This window comes from Gadus morhua, chromosome 4, assembly GCF_902167405.1.
Source record: "Gadus morhua chromosome 4, gadMor3.0, whole genome shotgun sequence".
NCBI classification, from domain to species: Eukaryota; Metazoa; Chordata; class Actinopteri; order Gadiformes; family Gadidae; genus Gadus; species Gadus morhua.
The window spans coordinates 27,181,212-27,199,685 of record NC_044051.1 but is presented as its reverse complement, the minus strand read 5'-3'; the positions used below and the strand labels follow the sequence as shown (position 1 = coordinate 27,199,685).

General features: G+C 42.8%; 1 protein-coding gene across 1 annotated transcript in view; it reads right to left on the bottom strand.

Annotated features, from left to right (window-relative positions):
- LOC115541985 (neuronal membrane glycoprotein M6-b) overlaps nucleotides 1–18,474 on the bottom strand; it is a 44,854-nt gene that overhangs the window by 2,712 nt on the left and 23,668 nt on the right. Inside the window, exons 3-6 of the mRNA XM_030353985.1 lie at nucleotides 12,116–12,275; nucleotides 10,245–10,413; nucleotides 3,859–3,932; nucleotides 609–674 (exon numbers count right to left, since the gene is read on the bottom strand). Of these exons, the coding sequence (XP_030209845.1) occupies nucleotides 609–674; nucleotides 3,859–3,932; nucleotides 10,245–10,413; nucleotides 12,116–12,275 (469 nt within the window). The remainder of the gene's footprint in view (nucleotides 1–608; nucleotides 675–3,858; nucleotides 3,933–10,244; nucleotides 10,414–12,115; nucleotides 12,276–18,474) is intronic.

Here is an 18,474-nt window from a genome sequence, read left to right as displayed (position 1 = left end):
TGAGGGTTTATTCTGAGTTCTTAATTTTTGTTACTAAATGACAACAATTATCTGAAAGGGTGTGTAGAATTTGAACACTGAGATATAAATACTTTTTGTTAGTAAAAGTGCTATGACAAGATGTGATCTTCAACAAGATCGTATACGACATCACGTTTAAAATCCAAAATATAAATTTGATTAATATAATAACATTGTGTGTGTGTGCGTGTGTGTGTGTGTAAGAGAGTTGGATTCAGAAAGAGAGAGAGAAAGAGAGAGAGAGAGAGAGAGAGAGAGAGAGAGAGAGAGAGAGAGAGAGAGAGAGAGAGAGAGAGAGAGAGAGAGAGAACCTGTGTCGAGTCTCAGAGAGAGAAAGGGATGCAGCCAGGCATCATATGTGTATGCGGGTGAGAGTAGGTCTGTGCTAGGTTGTCGTGCTGGGTGTGTCAATACGACGTGTGTGTTGAGTGTCTGCGTGTGTGTGCGTGTGTCTGGGGCAGCGTTTAAACCCTCCGGAGAACATAGTCACATGGAGGGAGTTGGTGTTGCTATGGACACCATAAGCGTACTATGGCAATTTTTTTTTTTTTTAACGTGTTCTTATCTGATGCATCAAAAATTCTCACCAAGGCGATGAGCGTAGCTCCGGCACCAGCGAACGCCACGATGTAGAGATGGTAAGACAGGTAGAACTGTGAAACACCAAGTACAAGAGTAAGAGTCGGGATTTGCATTGGTAGAGAGAGACGAGATGAGAGGAAATGAGTGGAGAAAGAGAAGAGATGAGAGGAAACGAGTGGAGAGGAGAAGAGATGAGAGGAAAGAAGTTGAATGGAGAGGAGAAGAGATGAGTGGAAAGGATTGAAGTGCAACATTTGGGAGGCTGCCCCAGAGTTGTCAGGGGAGATGTTGGCACTGAAAATTGTCAAATACAAGATTTTCAGCTATTTGGAATGTTCCAGTACTGCCATTCAACAAATTTTATATTTGTGGTGTTTCTTGCTAAAGGAATGCAAGGCATTTTGGATTTCCTTGTTTTCTGATCTCAAAGACAATGGTTTCTTTGGACAAAAGCCGACTACAGTTCTGCTTTATGGGATTAATCCAAGTGAATTGATTTGATATAGTGTTTTTCACTCAAGATAATTTTTTTCAGCCAATTATTTTATATTAGTGCTGTCAAGCGATTAAAATATTTAATCGCGATTTATCGCATTAATGCCATAGTTAACTCGCGATTAATCACATTTTTTTTTATATTCTAATAATAATAATAATAATTCATTCATTTTCTATAGCGCTTTTCAATGACCAAAAGACGCTTACAAAATAAAACACGAAGAGGGACATGACAATCAGGGGGGACAAGCAGAAAAGTGTGATAATAGATAGGGATAGGGATAAGGGTGGTTATGGGTAGGGGAGGTCATAGGCTTGGGAATAGAGGTACATTTTTAAACGGGATTTGAATATGGGAAGGGAGGGAGAGTCGCGGAAAGGTTGGGGAGAGAGTTCCAGAGTCGGGGTGCTGTTCGTGAGAAGGCTCTGTCACCAAAGGTTTTGAGTTTGGATCGTCGGACAGTCAGAGTGAGAGTGGAGGAGGATCTGAGGGTTCGGGAGGGGCAATTGGGGATGAGGAGGTCAGAGAGGTAGGGCGGGGCAAGGTGGTGGAGAGCTTTGAAGGTCAGGAGGAGGATTTTGAAGTTGATGCGTTGTTTGATGGGGAGCCAGTGGAGAGTGAAGAGAACAGGAGTGATGTGTTCACGAGACCGGGTGTGTGTGAGAAGGCGCGCAGCAGAGTTTTGGACTCTATTGAGGGAATGAGGGGTGATGCCAGTGAGGAGGGAGTTGCAGTAATCAAGATGGGACAAGATGAAGGCGTGGATAAGGGATTCAGCAGCAGGGAGGGACAGGCAGTGTCTGATTTTGGCGATGCGGCGGAGGTGGAAGTAGGAGGTCTTAACTATGGAACTGATATGGGGAACAAAGGAGAGGGTGGGGTCCATGATAACACCAAGATTGTGGGCCAGGGGGGAGGGAGTGACGGTCGAGGTGTCGATGGTGAGTAAGATGGGTCCAGTTTCATTGAGAGTGGATTTGGTGCCTATGAGGAGGAGCTCTGTTTTGTCGCTGTTGAGTTTGAGGGAATTGAGGGTCAGCCATGCTTTTATTGTAGAGATGCAGGTTTCTAGTTGGGCGAGGGGAGGATTTTGGGTGGGTTTGGTGTTGATGTAGATCTGGGTGTCGTCAGCGTAACAATGGAAGTCGAGGTTGAGTTCGCGGATGATGTGACCGAGGGGGAAGAGGTAGCAGATGAAAAGAAGGGGGCCGAGGATTGAGCCCTGAGGGAACCCCTGCTTGACAGGAGAGAGAGTGGATGTGTGGCCAGAGAGTGAGACGAACTGTTGCCTATCGGTGAGGTAGGAGGGGAGCCAGTCGAGTGCAGTGCCCTCAACACCCTTTTGGCGCAGCCTTTTAAGGAGGATGGTATCAAAGGCTGCGCTGAGGTCAAGTAATAGCAGGATGTTGAGGGCACCGGAGTCTGCAGAGGTGAGGAGATCATTGGTGACTTTGAACAGGGCGGTTTTGATACTGTGAAGTGGGCGGAAGCCAGACTGGAGGGGTTCATAGAGATTGTTTGACTGGAGGTGGGTGTGGAGTTGGGCGGCGACAATGCGTTCCAGTATTTTGGAGAGGAACGGCAGGTTGGAGATGGGGCGGTAGTTGGAGAGGTCGGCAGGATCAAGGGTGGACTTTTTGAGAATGTGGGTGATGGAGGCAAGTTTGTAGACAGAGGGAACATGACCAAGGGATAGAGACTGATTGAAGAGGGTGGTGAGATGGGGGATGAGGACAGGGAGGCAATCCTTTAGTAGAGTCATTGGGAGGGGGTCGAGACAGCAAGTGGTTGTCTTGGACGCAGTGATTATGTCTAAGATATTCTAAATATCCCTTTATGTCTTGCTGCTAGCCTTTGAGTGAGATCAGAGAGTGTTGAGAAGGACAGCAAGAAGAGAGACCCGCAGTGAATTCAACCTGGTTCACTTGACATCGGGTAGGTGCATGACAGTGGTAGGCCTACCGTAAAACTTCAAAAGCCCAGGCTTTTATTTGTTTCAATCACTGAAAACTCTTGCTCAGCAAAGATGGGAAATACTATAACATTTATTATTTAAACCAGTATGAATATTCCTACCGTACGTAGGCCTATATACACATTACCAGGCTATCGAATAACGCCTACACCCACACACAAACACACACAGGTTGGCGGAGTGGTAATCGGGAGAGTCGGGAGAATTCCCAGTGGGCCGTTAATGTTTCGGGGCTGTCGGGCTGGTTACTGCAGGATAACAATATTGTGTTTATAAAAGTTCCTTGCAGCTCCGTCCGGCAGCCTGAGCTGTGCGCCCGCAACCTCTCACTCACTCGACAGAAGGAACACTCACAAACTGTCAACATCGCAACCAAGTCGATTTTGTCTAGAGGGGAGTAACTGAGCGGCCCCTCCCGAAGTTGTACAACCCAGGTGCTTGTTGTTTTGTTTCCGGTGTAGATCCGGCATGGTGTTGTAGTTTTTCTAACGTGACTAGTTGTTGCTAGACAGCAGGTGAAAAAACTACAACGTTTACTAAGCCAAAAGAGCGTTAATTGCGCATTTATTTTTTCCGTCTACCCAGGTCCCTTAGGTTTTCCCTAAGTTTGCATGTAGGCTGCTGCCTGCATGTACGTCATGAAATGGCATAGCCTATTAGTGGAGTGGAGAAGGGATGAGAGGAAAGGACTGGAGAGGAGTGGAGAGGAGAAGAGAGGAGTGGAGCGGAGAAGAGATGGGAGTAAAAGAGAGATTCTAGGAGGCGAGCGGTGTTCCGTTACTTCGCTGGTGTCACAGATCTCTCCCAGAGCCGCTCCGCAGGCTTTTCCCGGTGTGGCGTTCCAAGGAATGATACCTTAAGGATAAGGAAAACATGAAATGTCAGACAGGGACTTCTCTTGGCACGGACCTAGCCTAGCTTAACACAGACCTAGGCTAACATTGCAAAGCACAGACCTAGCCTCGCCCATCCCAAGCAGCCAAACCTAGATGTAGAGCTTAGATCGGGCCCAGAAAATCAAGCCCGACCCTGCCCGAGCCTGTGCACGTTCTGTCCGAGCCCGGCCCGGCCCGACACATTAACTGTAATTATGAGCCCGAGCCCGATTTCAACCCGACAATTTTTTTAATACATGTGTAACTGTAGAATGTTGTATCTGCATTGCATTGATGAGCTTTGATTGGCCCAATGAGCCACGTAGTCACATGAGCATGAGACCCCGGTTGATGGCTAGCGATGTTGGAACTGATAACATGTACAAGCTGGAAAATGTTAAATAAAACTCAATAAGAAAGCCTCCGTCTGAGCTATTCTACATGGTGTCAGAAGTATAACGTCTACGTCGTACTACACGTGGTTAGTGGAATGTTTTCTGGAATTGGACCATAAATATTTGATGGTAAATCAGACTTTTCGGTGAGCGCGATGAAGAAGACATGGCTGATGGATTTCGGCGTCCAGATCCGCTGGTGTTCGATGACAAAATCGCAGATAACTGGCGAGTATTCGAACAGGAATATGACATCTTCATAGTTGCAGCTCATGGTGATAAGCCAGATCGGACGAAAGCCTACATACTCCTCAATCTAGCGAGAAGCAAGGCTATCGAGAGAGAACGCACTTTTACCTATGCTGTTGCTCAGCTGGGCGATGATGGTGACGTGGTCCGCCCAGATGTATCGCGGGAGAATCCAGAGTGTTTGACACAAAAGTTCAGGGACATTTGCAATCCACAAACGAACATCACGATTGAGAGACATTATTTCAACACAAGGAACCAAAAACCTGGTGAGACCGTAGAGTCATATCTTAGTGCACTTAGAAATAAAGCCAAAACGTGTGATTTTGGAGCACTACAGGATGAACTAATTAGAGACAGGCTAGTATGCGGCATCAACTCTGATAGATTGAGGAAGATACTGCTACAAGAGTGTGACCTAACCTTGGCAAAAGCTATCAAAATATGCCTGATTAACGACTTAACCGAACAGCATACCAGAACACTATCGGCTACTCCGCGCACCTCAACAATAAGTGTGGATGCGGTGCACCGAGGCAAGAGAGGATACAGGCCTGGCCATAAGCAACAGAAAGATCAAGGTGCATCAGAAAACATCATAAGCTGCAGGAACTGTGGCCATTTACACCCAGGGAAAAAAGGACTTTGCCTCGCATATGGTAAGCAATGCCATCACTGCAACAAATTGAACCATTTCCGAAGCCACTGCAGAGCTGCATTTAAAAGCAAACAACACACGTCTGTGCACCAGGTTGCTCAAACCAATTCAGGTAGCTGCAGTGAGGACTTCGAGTCATTTGACATTGATGGACTGTCCCTTGTAGATAGCAGTGAAATAAATGCTTTAAATGAAAATAACAGGAATATCAAAGAAGAATTGAACTGCTGTGTAACCGTCAATGGGAAAAAACTCAAACTGAAAGTCTACACTGGCGCAAAGTGCAACGTCATCTCATTGGATACACTCAAGCAGGTTAGAAATGGTGAAAAAGTTGACAATAATAGGAGGGTGAAGCTGGTAGCATATGGAGGTACAGTGATAAAAACTGAAGGGACTGTGCTGCTAAAATGTCGGATGAGCAACCATAGATTCTACAGCCCACAATTCCATGTGGTAAAAACAGAAATGTCCAGACACTACTAGGGCTGCCGGCTTGTCTCGAAATTAAGTTTTTCATGTAGACCTGAAAGAAAGACAAAATTCACTGCACAATTGGTTTCATGACTAAGCCAACCGGTTCAGTGACGAAGTGGGCTCCCTTCCAGTCACATACCACATGAATTTGGATCCAAATGTCCCTTCTGTCGTCTGCCCACCTCATCGCGTTCCAGTAGCAATGATTGATAAGGTGAAGACAGAATTGCAGAACAGTGGGAAATCGGGAATCATCACACCCATCTCCGAGCCCACAGAATGGGTATCCTCAATGGTAGCCACACAAAAAAAAGACACTGACAAGATACGGTTGTGCCTGACCCAAGGGACTTAAATGAAGCAATAATGCGCCCACATCATCCAATGCGCACGGTCGAGGAAGTGGCTGCCCAAATGTCGGGTACAACAGTGTTTTCAGTGCTCGATGCCAAGAGTTCATTCTGGCAAATCTAGATAGAAATTCCTCGTCGTTTCTCACCACTTTTGCCACTCCATTTTGGCGCTTTCGCTTTCTACGAATGCCATATGGCATCAGTGCCGCTTCAGAGGTTTTTCAGAGATCTATGGAGCAGATATACTCCTGTGTGCCATAATTGTCGATGACATCATCGTTGGCGGAAGAGACCTCAAAGAGCACGACGAGAATGTGCGGAAAGTGCTAGACAGGGCACATAAGGTCCGGCTGAGGCTGAATTCAGAAAAATGCAAATTTCTACTGAAGGAGGTCAGCTACGTTGGACACGTCTTCACCGAACAGGGGCTCAAGCCTGACCCACCAAAGGTTCAGGCGATTGCTGACATCCCGCCACCTGAGGATAAAGCTGCACTACAACGTTTCCTTGGAATGATGAACTATCTTGGAAGGTTTATTCCTAACCACAGCAACATTACAGCACCCGTACATCAGCTCCTGCACATGGACATAGCATGGTGTTGGTCAGAGCAACATCAAAAGGCATTTGACACACTGAAGCAGTGTGTGATATCACCACCTGTGTTGTCATACTACGATGTGCACAAACCGGTCACTCTCACATGTGACGCTTCTCAATACGGCCTTGGCAGTGCGCGCCTCCAGGATGGCAGTCCTGTGGCCTATGCCTCTCGTACCCTCATAGAAACGGAGCAAAGATACACACAAATAGAAAAATATATATCTTGTTTGTCATTGAGCCACGTAGTCATGTGAGCATGAGACCCCGGTTGATTGGTTGGCTAGCGATGTTGGAACTGATAACGTTGTGTACTAGCTGGAAAATGTTAAATAAAACTCCATAAGAAAGCCTCCGTCTGTGCTATTCTACAGTAACTTTGTATACATTTGTTACTTAGGCCTACTCTGCTAAGTATATATGTAAGGGATAATGTATAGAACGCCGGTCATTATCAGGAAAATAAGCCCCGACAGGGCGAACAGGACACTAACGCGCAGCGGAGGTGTCTTGCTTTGCCCTGAAGGGGCTTAGTTTCGATAATGACCGGCGACGTTCTAGACATTATCCCGCTTATTACACGGCTTCTTGCCACAGCGAAAAAATAACTTCACATGGTGTGTCTTTTTACAATTTATTCGTTACCAGGATTCGCAGTGCTGGTAACCGCCAAAGACGTTGACGTCGCTTAGCAACCGAAGACGCTTGGGTTGACAAGTTACCGGACTACTACCCATGCAAGTGAACGGAGCGTTCCACGGCATTGAGAAGACCCGTGTAATAAAGGCCTATAATATTTCTGTTTATGGCATAGATTTCTCCTCAGATTAGGCCAATAAAGCAATGATTAAAAATAAAATAAATAAAACACAAACGCTCGATCAAAGGCCCGGCCCGCCCCAGCCCGAGGCCAGTGGTGGGAAATAGTGGCGGGTCGGGTCGGGCTAGGGCAGAGAATCTAAACTCTAAAATGTACCAAGAACCACAGACCAAGCATACCATCACCTTACCTATCATAACACAGACCTAGGGCATCATGACCTAGCATTACACTGACCTAGCAAATCATAACCTAGCATAAAACAGACCTAACCTTAGCTAGTTATTCAAGATACAAATAAAGAATCTTGAATCTTGAATAACACAGACCAGGCGAAGCTTGAAACAATCTAAGTGTTACAAATTATTTTTTACCAAAAATGGCAACACCTAATGGACACCTTCACATCTTTCATTAACGAGAATCATCCTTCAAACAGGGAGCAAACAATCAGACAATCAAACAGAACATGTTGGCAATATACATCCAATGCATGTTGGAATTCCTGGCATGGATACTTGTAATTGGGAAACTAGTCACAACACCCAGTGGTGTGTAACATTGGCTAACACAGACTTATCTCAGTCTTGCGATACCAGAAGGGACCTCGACGTCCCTCAAACGGCTGGGCTTTGTAAGTTCAAGTTAGTGTTTGAGCTGCCACGGCAACGGACGCTTTTACTGGAAATTGTGCCATACTGGATCTTAGCTCTCCAACCATTCTCCTCCGTATTGCAACAAACTGGAGCTCTAGTGAATCGCTTTGCTACACAGAGAGAGTGTTTCAAAACATTGAGAGTGGATGTAGTCTAGCAACGTTACATTATTTGATTATTTATTTGAACATGCTCCTAATTATCAAATGTGTTTTCACTGATGAAATACCAAAACAGCAAGAAAAGTTTTGTTATAATGGGCGTGTTTCTGGTACCACAGTGTTTATCAGTTTTTCTGCCCATCACAGCAACAATATGAAGGGCCAACCAGTTTTAGCAATGAAACCTGGTCGGTTAACCTCAGTCTCTAGTTGAGCGAAGCGTTTACAGACTGAATGGTGAGTCTACGTTTGCCTAGCCTAACACAAATTTAGTATAGCTTAATCTAAGGAAACATAACGATAGTATAGCCTTACTCTCCTTAACACAGACCTAGCATAGACCCACACAGACCTAGCATATCCAAACCTAGCCTAACACAAAGGATCCACTTGCACGTTATTGGTTTGTCTGAAAAGGGCCTCTGATGACCACTTGCTTGCATATAACATACGCTTGTTTGTGGTGCCATTGTCTGGTTGTATACATACAAGAAGACATCTTAGCGACCGTATTGTTCAAATGTTTGGGCTCTGTAAATGTTCTGTCAGCTGGCTATAGTTTGTTTGTTCTATGCTTTACCTGTGGTGTTGCTAGTCGATAACAATCCTTTTCAAACCATTGATTGTTTGTCGTTAAGATCACGGTGGCTTGTGTACCCACAATCCCCTTATCTTTGTGCAGCTACACGAACGTTGATAAGTGCCTTGACACAAGCGTTGTTTCACAGTCAAGCCCAGAAATCAGGTCCACATTTCTACGGATGATAGAGTTTCACTGTTTTACTTGAACTACTTGTACTATTCATGGCCAATTTTTATGGGCATTACCCTATACCGAGACAATGCCATGAATTTAGTGTTTTTTATATGATAAAAATATATAATATAGTATAACATACACATTTTATGGGAAAACGACAAAGTGAGGGATAATCTTATTTAGTTGTGGTGGGATATCGAGGTCAATGATGGCTAACAGACGGCATCAGGGTGAAATGTATGTGATAATCACTGAAATATCGCCAGCTGGTTACTAATGTGGGTCACATACATGTTCATCAGACCGATATTGACGTATATAATCCAACCCGAGTGTAAAACTAAACAAAACCTAATTCTTACCGTACACAGCCAAAGGATTCTACTCCATGATGTGCAACCAGGAAATACATAATCTGTTCCATTCTAATCCATTGGAGAATTAAAACGCCTAATCTATGTGAGATTTGACGCCCAGGCTATTTGAAACCCAGGCTATATGAATGAAATACAATCAGATGGTCGAAAGCAACAGGAATTTTATAATTGTATTTTAGAGCTCACGATTGGCCTAAGGTGAAAGGTTAAACTACAGGCTGGTGTGTAATAAACAAGGAGGAGGTTAATTTAAATTAGCACACGAAACAACAACTGTACACTAACTACATTGAAATGAAAGATACCTGTTCATTTTGTAAGCCCATTCTATTTATTTACTAAGGTTATAACATTTTAAGTAAAGGTTATTAGCATGATGCATTAGCAAAGGGCAAAAGAGAAGAACAAAGGTAAATATTTTTAAGAATAGCATATTTTCTTAGCATGTTGTTTGTCCAGGTGTTAGAAAAGGTAAATTTAATGGTGCGTTAGCATAGAGCATTAGCATCATTTACTAGCATAGCTGAACCGGTTGGAAAATGCGCTATCATAGGTCATCAGAATTTGTGTGTTAGCATATTGTGTTAGCATCATGTACTAGCATAGGAGCTTACAAATGGGGGTAAAAGCATTGGGACATTAGGATGATGTGCTATCGTAAGCCATGAGAAAGGGGGTGTTTGCGTCGGGCATTAGAGTGGGGGTGTTTGGGTATTGCAGACATAAAGCTAAACATTAGCTAGCATAAAACAGACCTAAATTCATGTGAGTTGGCCCTCTACTGACCATACTGCCGGACATCCATGCAGATGGAGTCGGGGGCGGTGATGTTGGCCAGGGGGGACTTCATGGCGGAGCAGGTGGTCCACATGTTGAAAAAGAGGAAGACGGGGATCGCCGTGAAGCCAAAGATGGCGAGGAAGATCAGCGCCAGGATATAGGTCAGGAACATGAACTGGGGGAGGGGAGGAATCATTATGTCAACATTATTTGATAGATAGGCAACAACTTTATTAATCCCCGGAGGGGAAATCCCTTTGTTAGAACAGCCCAGCAGCAGTGGAAAACACAGGATACAATAAAAACCAAAATAAACACTAAGGTAAAGTCATACCGAATAACAGAACTTGTTAAAAAGTTCACAAAAAGCGGTTACACTGTATAACACCTGTTCCAGTGTGATAAAGCAATTAGTACTGTGTGATAAGCAATGTAACAACGTTTTACAGCATGTTCTTGATTTGTAATAACATTATCAATATGTCACTAGACAGTGGGGTTAGGGCAAGGTGTTGACAATATGAATGGTGGCAGAGATACTTAAAGGCACCCAGTGCAACTTTCGAGGCTTAAAAATAAACATTCAATTTCTAGTCTTTTTTACACGTAGTAAGTTTCAATAACTCCATACCATTACATACCGACATTTAAGCAGCAAAGATGAGACGTCGGTTTTGTGGTGAGAACTGATACAAAATCGATAACAACAACAATGCCGCCATTTTCTTTATTTTTTGTAACCTACAATAAATAAAGCAGGCTTCCAGTCAATGGAAAAATTGCTTCTCCCCACCGGCGATTGTTGTTGTTTACGATTTTCTATCAGTTCTCACCACACAACGACGTCTCATCTTTGCTCCTTGAATGTCGATATGTAATGGTATGGAGTTATTGAAACTTACTACGTGTAAAAAAGACTAGAAATTGAATGTTTATTTTTCATTGAATGTTTACATAAAGTTGCACTGGGTGCCTTTAACAAAAGAAAAAATATTGGCAAGAGGATGATTAAGAGGACAGGAAAGATCAGCAGAACAGAGGGGGCAGAGATATTAACAAATTAGGATTATAAATTAAATCCACGACCATGCCTGAACAGCAAATTGGGAATCTTTCCATCCTCCAAATCCCAAAGAATTTCCACAATAAGGTTGATATTCCCTTTAAAGTACCTTTTAGGCCTGCAGTACACATACAAACACACACAGGCGTGCACACACACCCAGGCGCACAGAAACATAAATGGACATCTGAAGCAATTAGTGTAATCGTGCTCACATGGGAAACTGTGCCAGAACGTCCCTGAGGGCTTATGTGGGTTAAGCGCGTGCACGTGAGTGTGCATGCACGTGAGTGTGTCTATGTGTGTGTGTGTGTGTGTGTGTGTGTGTGTGTGTGTTGTGTAGGCTTGCATTGGTAGCCTTGCAATTGTACACGTATGGCTCATTCCTCTCATTTATATTTCAATGAAAGGCTTGTTTGAAACAAGGTTAGGAGGATTTGTTTGGTTCACATTGGTGCTCGCCATTGACTGGCACACAGTTTGTGTGTTAACCCTTTCCTCATAATGATTGCACATACAGTTAGTTAATCAGTGAAGACAAACTCTGAATTTTTGAGACGCATGTTTGCGAGTGTTTGCATTGCATTTGTGGGTGTTTGCGAGTGTCTGCAAGTGTTAGTGAGTTTGTATTTGTGTGAGTGTTTGCGTGTGTTAGTAAATGTTTCTGAGTTTGTGTTTGTGAGTGTTTGTGAGTATTTGTGAGTTTGTGTTTGTGTTTGCAAGTGTTTGTGAGTGCTTCGTGAGTGTTTGTGAGTTTCTGTTTGTGAGTGCTTGTGAGTATGTGTTTGTATGTGTGTTTGCGGTATGTTCTTACAAAGGCGGTGATGCAGCGTCCGCAGGCAGTGGTCTTGAAGTCGCTCTGCAACTCCTTCTTGATGGCGCTGGTGGTGTAGAAGCCCTCAGCCAGCAGCACGATGGCGTACACAAAGAAGAATGAGGCGATCCCATAGATGATGTACTGAAAGATCTGGATCCTGGGAAACATGGCAACACGTACAAAAACATGAAGATGCTTCTTTTAATCACAAGTGAAGTCATTTTGGCGTACAAGCTGTTGTGTAAACCTGAAGCAAATTTCTATTAGCTAAGGTTTTGTCAGATTTTCCGCCCATATCTGTTGAATTAACTGATTTGCGTCAGGCAAAATAAATCATTTACACACCCTAAAAGGTAAGATTTGGAATCTAAATAATTAAATAAACACTCGTCAGTTTGTCACACATCCCTTTCTCTACTCCCTCCAAAACGGCTTTCTTAAAGGTTGGGTATGGGATTTGCGAAAACGCCAGCAGATTTTGAAAATACACAACTCGAATGGTCCTACCCAGAGTGGTAGATATAACAGAGTGGCGACACTTCCATTGGACTCCGTTGTAGCGCCTACCTCCGGGGTATGGAGCCTCGAATAGTTCCAAACAACCATTTTACGGCGTAGGAGATCATTCATTTCCATTGCTGGCCGTCGAGTAACTTCTGAGGTAAATTGATGAAATAGCTACCTCTTTCAAATTGTCAACTGTCTATATTGTATCAGAGGCCCTTTATGATGCATATACTGATATTTATTTGTAAATGCACAGCGTAATTATATGTATTTTTATCTTGGTAGACGACCGTTTGCCTGCTAGTTTGTTAGCTCAACATCGCCATCTGTGAAGGTATCTCCAGGGGTAAATTCATTAAATAGCTACCTCTTTTGAATTGTCAACTGTCTATTGTATTAGAGGTCCTTTTATGATGCATATTCTGATATTTATTTGAATATGCACGGCGTAATTATATATATATTTGTCTTGGTAGACGATCGATTGCCTGCTAGTTTGTGAGCTCGACTTCGCCATGTGAAGGTATCTACACCAACAATTACGAAGTTCAGTAGTGAATCTAACTTTTATTTAGTTAGTTATTTATGTTGGATTACTATGATCATTTAGGTTGATTTAAGGACGGGTTTTATGATGCGATAGCTAGTAGAAATAACAGTGTTTGTTTAATTATATCCTGGAAAGGGTGATGTTCAGCACATTAAGCCCTACAGATGCCGCCGCTTCAACAATGCTGATTATGATGGGCGGTGAATTTAACCTGTATGGCTTTTTCGTTTTAACTTCTTGTTGACTGAATTGTTTCTCTTTCTTGGTGCCAAATTTATTCTTTTTTGTTTTACAAGAGCCCTCTCTGCTCTCCTTCTCATTAATTTTTCCTTTTCTAGTTGCCTTATTAGGTCCTCCATAGTCGCCCCATCAGTCCCTGGCAGTCTGGTCCCTGGAGCAGCTGCCCCTGGATCACCTTCCCCTGGATCACCTGCCCCTGAATCACCTGCCCCTGGCAAAGTTGCCCACTTGATTGCTCTCGCTGTCTCCTGTCATGTCCTTTTCATCGCTCTTGAAATCCACCTCAATTTCTCCTTCAATCTCTGTAATAATTACAAGGTAATGTTGCTGTTATATGTATTTTGCCTTTGCATTTGCAACTACTGTCATCTCCAATGTAAGAAAATTAATTAAAGCGAAACATTTCTGTAATGTGAATTAAATCATCTGCCACAATCAGAAACCAATAAAATGCATAAATGGAATTGGGTAGAAATGTGTCGATTATCCACATTGTGTGCAAATCCTCAGAGAATCCCTAACCTCTGGTTGTTTCTTAAACTGAATGTACAAATATGAATTATGCAATCTCATTAGGAGTGTAGTCTATCCTTGAATTACATGAAATGGGGAATATTGTTAGCTGCATGGATCATACCGAAGTTTAATTTGGTGAAATATGTGTGGTCCGTTGTAGGGATGGGCATAATTAATCGATGCTCGATAATCGATCGTTAAGAAATGCGTCGATCAATTTAAATTGTTATCGATCAAAAGGACGTTGTGTTGCATACTGTGAGTCTTGAAGCATTTAATAGAATATCACTATGTGGGAGAAATACCACCCTGCCGACTGGTGGAAAGTGAATGGAAGAAGGTTCCTGTCAAAGTTAGCGCGACAATACCTCTGCATCCCCGCAACTTCGGTCCCGTCAGAGCGGGTGTTTTCTGCTGCTGGACTGACAGTTACAAGGCTGCGTTCGCGTCTGACCCGCGAGCATGTTAACATGCTTATATTCCTAAACAAAAATATGTAGGCTGGAGTTATGCTATGGACAGTAGGGACAGTCACCACCGTATGTGAGTCGCTCTTTTTTTTCTTAATGTGTTGTCTCTCGCTCCGCTTTTCTTTCGGCTTGGTGCCTCTTGGAGTCGTTACATTTTGCCAAAACTGTGATATTTTAGCAACAAGTTCAGCCTTATATATGTTCAATAAGGTATTGCTTTTAGATAGACTAGTTCATGCAATTGTTTGTAAATGGGTGGCTCATCTTTTTGTTGCGAGCCTTTTCCGCACGCCGGCTGCAGCCTATAGGCATTATATGTCGGCCTTTTTTAACCCGTTTTTTCAAAACAGTTATACCGTTTAATGCCCACTTTTAGCCTACTGCCTTTGTTTGATTATTGTTGTCCGATAAGTTGGCTACTTATTGTAATTGGAATAGGCTACAGATTTAGTCTTGTTGAATCGTTTCCAAACCTTTAAGAGCGCCTGTAGGCGCATTGTTCGGACTTTACGAGCGCCGCATAGGCCTATAACCTATAATGCCTGTATTTATTATTTTAAAACTGTTAAACAGTTGTAGGTCTTCAAGTTAACTGTATTGTATTAATGTTGGCCCATACATTATTGTTGGAATAAAGATTGAATTGATAAAAACATGCTGCATTTTCTACCAACGGGAATTTCAATATAGCCTAGAAAAAAGTTAATGATTAATCAATAATTGATCGATAACTCTAGCGATGCTCGATCAAGGAAATTTCTTCAAATGCCCATCCCTAGTCCGTTGCACTTGGTTCTGGAGGCACCCTCACAGAAGGGGGTTTCCTCCTCTTCGGCTTAGGGCGATGAATGAAAACTGTTGGTACTGCATCGGGCCTCGGCTTCAACATCCCTTCTCTTTTTGTGGCAGTGAATTAGTTCAAAGTGTACCTGTAGGCTTGTAAGATCAGTTTCCATTGCACTTCAAATATCATTGAAAAGTCATAATTCTCTACACTTAGAATTATTATGCCCTTTGAAATGCTATCAAGTGTTGTGTACATTTCTTACATTACATAGTTTTTGACTGTTGCTGACCCCTGTCACTTTTAAGTTTTGATGGCTGACCATTGCCATCCATTTCTTCCTGCGCTCTTGGTCCTTGGGGAAGCCATACATGTGGTAACCCTTCTCGGACCGATTTGAGCATCCAAACGCTGCACAGCCAACCATGGTATGACCATTGATCTAAACCAATTTTGAATTTGCTCAGGGCTATTATAAGTATTGTATTGGCATAAAGTATAGTATATTTGCAACGTTATATGTTAATGGTTTGCCCTAAGTATATAGTGTTCCCTGCTGTGTCCGTTGTTGAATCTGTTCACACAATCGCACTCAATTGTTCGTGTCACACTAATTGTTTAATAAAAAAAAATGCTATTTCATTCATCAGAGCGTAATGAGTTGTCATTCTTCAATATATTTGATACTTTGTGTGGCTCATATCTTAAAATGATCATGGTAAAACTTCTTGAATACTTTGATTTCAATAGACCCTTTTACAGCCAATGTCATCAAATAGTTGCGTGCGCACCCCGGCAACAGAAGTGGTGTTGTTTCCCGGTCATTCTGACTCACACACGAGGTAGCAACTGGCTACCAAGAGTTTAAAAGTGGATAAAAAAACAGTTTCCAGTATCAAAATGTCTGGTTGTTGCGTATATGGTTGTCAGAATCGATATTCCACCGGCGGACTAAAGTTTTATAGGATTCCGACAGGATCACATCCATTTAAGAGCAACCGGCGGCGTCTGTGGCTGCAGGCGATTAAACGTGTTGACTGGAATGAGGACATAATCAAAAATGCTCGGGTCTGTAGCGCACACTTTATATCAGGTAAGGTTGTCTATCTACACTTTGATTTTACAGAAAAGCTTGGTTTACATTAGTGATTGTATTTACAATGTAGAATAATAATCAAATGCAGCTAAAGTTTGATAAGCTAGCGTTAGATTTGCTGTTTGCATGTAAACTCGTGGTCATTGTAAGTGAGGGAAACTACAATGCCCTACTAGTGTAAATAAAGTTTTGAAACTAGATTAAAAGGTGTTTTATTTGCAGGTGAGGCGTCATTGGACTCTAGTAGCCCAGGGTTGCCAACTTTGGGACTTTGGCTGGAGTGAGACTCTAAAATATTAGTGTGAGCGGCAAATTTTTTGGACGACCCTTAACCCTAAAAAAATGTTTTATACAAAATAGTCCTCGTTTAGTATAAAGCCTCATCTATGAAAAAAAGTTAAAGAATGGAAACGCTTTTTCAAAATGTACAATCTGGGCCACCTTGAATCATTTGGGGAATTTAAAAGTGCCACTCCCCCGATTCTCAAGTATTCCAAGATATACCCTGGGCTTGGCTCTACCCCCTGTGAAAATCGACAAGATACACTATTTTGTATAAGCAAACGTCCCACCAATATTTATACCACTTGCTTACTCTCTATATGTCATTCATGGTTTTATTTTTATAATTTTTATTTGACTTTACATTTAATTCTTCATAATTCAGGCATTACAGAACTTTCATGGTCATAAATAAAAAATACGAACTGCAGTTTAATTTCTTTGTTTGTTCTTGAATTGACGTAGAATGGAGAAAAGGCTCATGGGATTGGGAAATGCGTTTATCCAATCAACAGATGGAGGTCAAGTCTATTTTCGGAAATGTAGGGGGATATATTAGTGGCCCCACGTCGAATGGTATGACCCAAGATACGTCAGACAGAGAAAGCGCGCAAATTCGACGGTACCACCTTGTCATTTGTTTACCCAGGTGCCATGGCAACACCATTGCTACCTCTCATTGGCTGAATCTTTGAGAACGTTGTAGACTCAATCGATATAAGGTGGCGGGGAGACGAAGCTCTGTTTGTTTGTATATTTTATTTACGTAACCATATTTTTGTTTTATGTTAAAAAAAAAAGAATCAAAGAACCAGTTCTTCTTGTTTTGGGGAACAAGTTCTTGTCGTTCACGTTCGGGATTCATTCGTTGTGAACGAATCGGTCGCGACCGACCCATCCCCCAACGCGCATCAGTGGGCTCCGACTCCGGCTCTGAACTCTCTCTGACCTTTTCAAACGCAACCTAGTATCATGTGCGTGGTTTTCAGCGAATCAACGATCAGAGAATACTGCCGTGATCACGTTGTAGGTAGGCAGATGATACAGCTGTTAGTCTGCTCCCGCAGAAAATGAACGGGAGGATTTTTAATTTTGGCGTGACATTTCTTGCGTGTGCGTGACAGCGTGAGATTGATGGTGAAAGCGTGAGAGTCACGCCAGGGGCGTGACTGTTGGCAAGCCCCGATTTTGTGCCTTCTGTGTTTGTGTACACAAAACAAAGCCAGAACCCCGATGCAAAGATGGACAGGTACGATTTGAGTTGCCCTCCTCTTAGTAGTTTTTTAGTTTATTTTCCTCTTGCATAAGCTTTGGTGCATACAGCTGCTGTTTGGAGATATGGATCAGTCTAACTATAATTGTTATACTGTAGGTACCATAGGAAAAGGAGGAGAGGGGACCTAACAGACCCAAAACTGCAGCAAATCATCCTGTTCCATCTGAAACTCCAGAACAAGGATGCAGCATGGATCATTGTTCTGGTATGAATATATTTAATCTTACAATTAACTGATTGTCAGGGTTCCCACCGTCATGTATTTCCAGGAGAAATGATTACATTAGAACAGTTTTCCAGACCTTGAAGTGGTTTTGGAATGAACTGTGTGTGTGTGTGTGTGTGTGTGTGTGTGTGTGTGTGTGTGTGTGTGTGTGTGTGTGTGTGTGTGTGTGTGTGTGTGTGTGTGTGTGTGTGTGTGTGTGGGCACATTGCTCCAATTGCATATGTATGTGTACACTGGCCCCTGGTTGCAGCACATGCTAATATTTTTTTTTCTATATTTAAGCTGAAGAGGATATCCCAGTTCCAAGGAGAGAGTATGATGATCTGAACCTGAGACACAGTCAACTTCAGGAGGACTATGTCAACCTGCGACAGGATTTGGACACACTACGAGCTGAAAATGTAAAGCT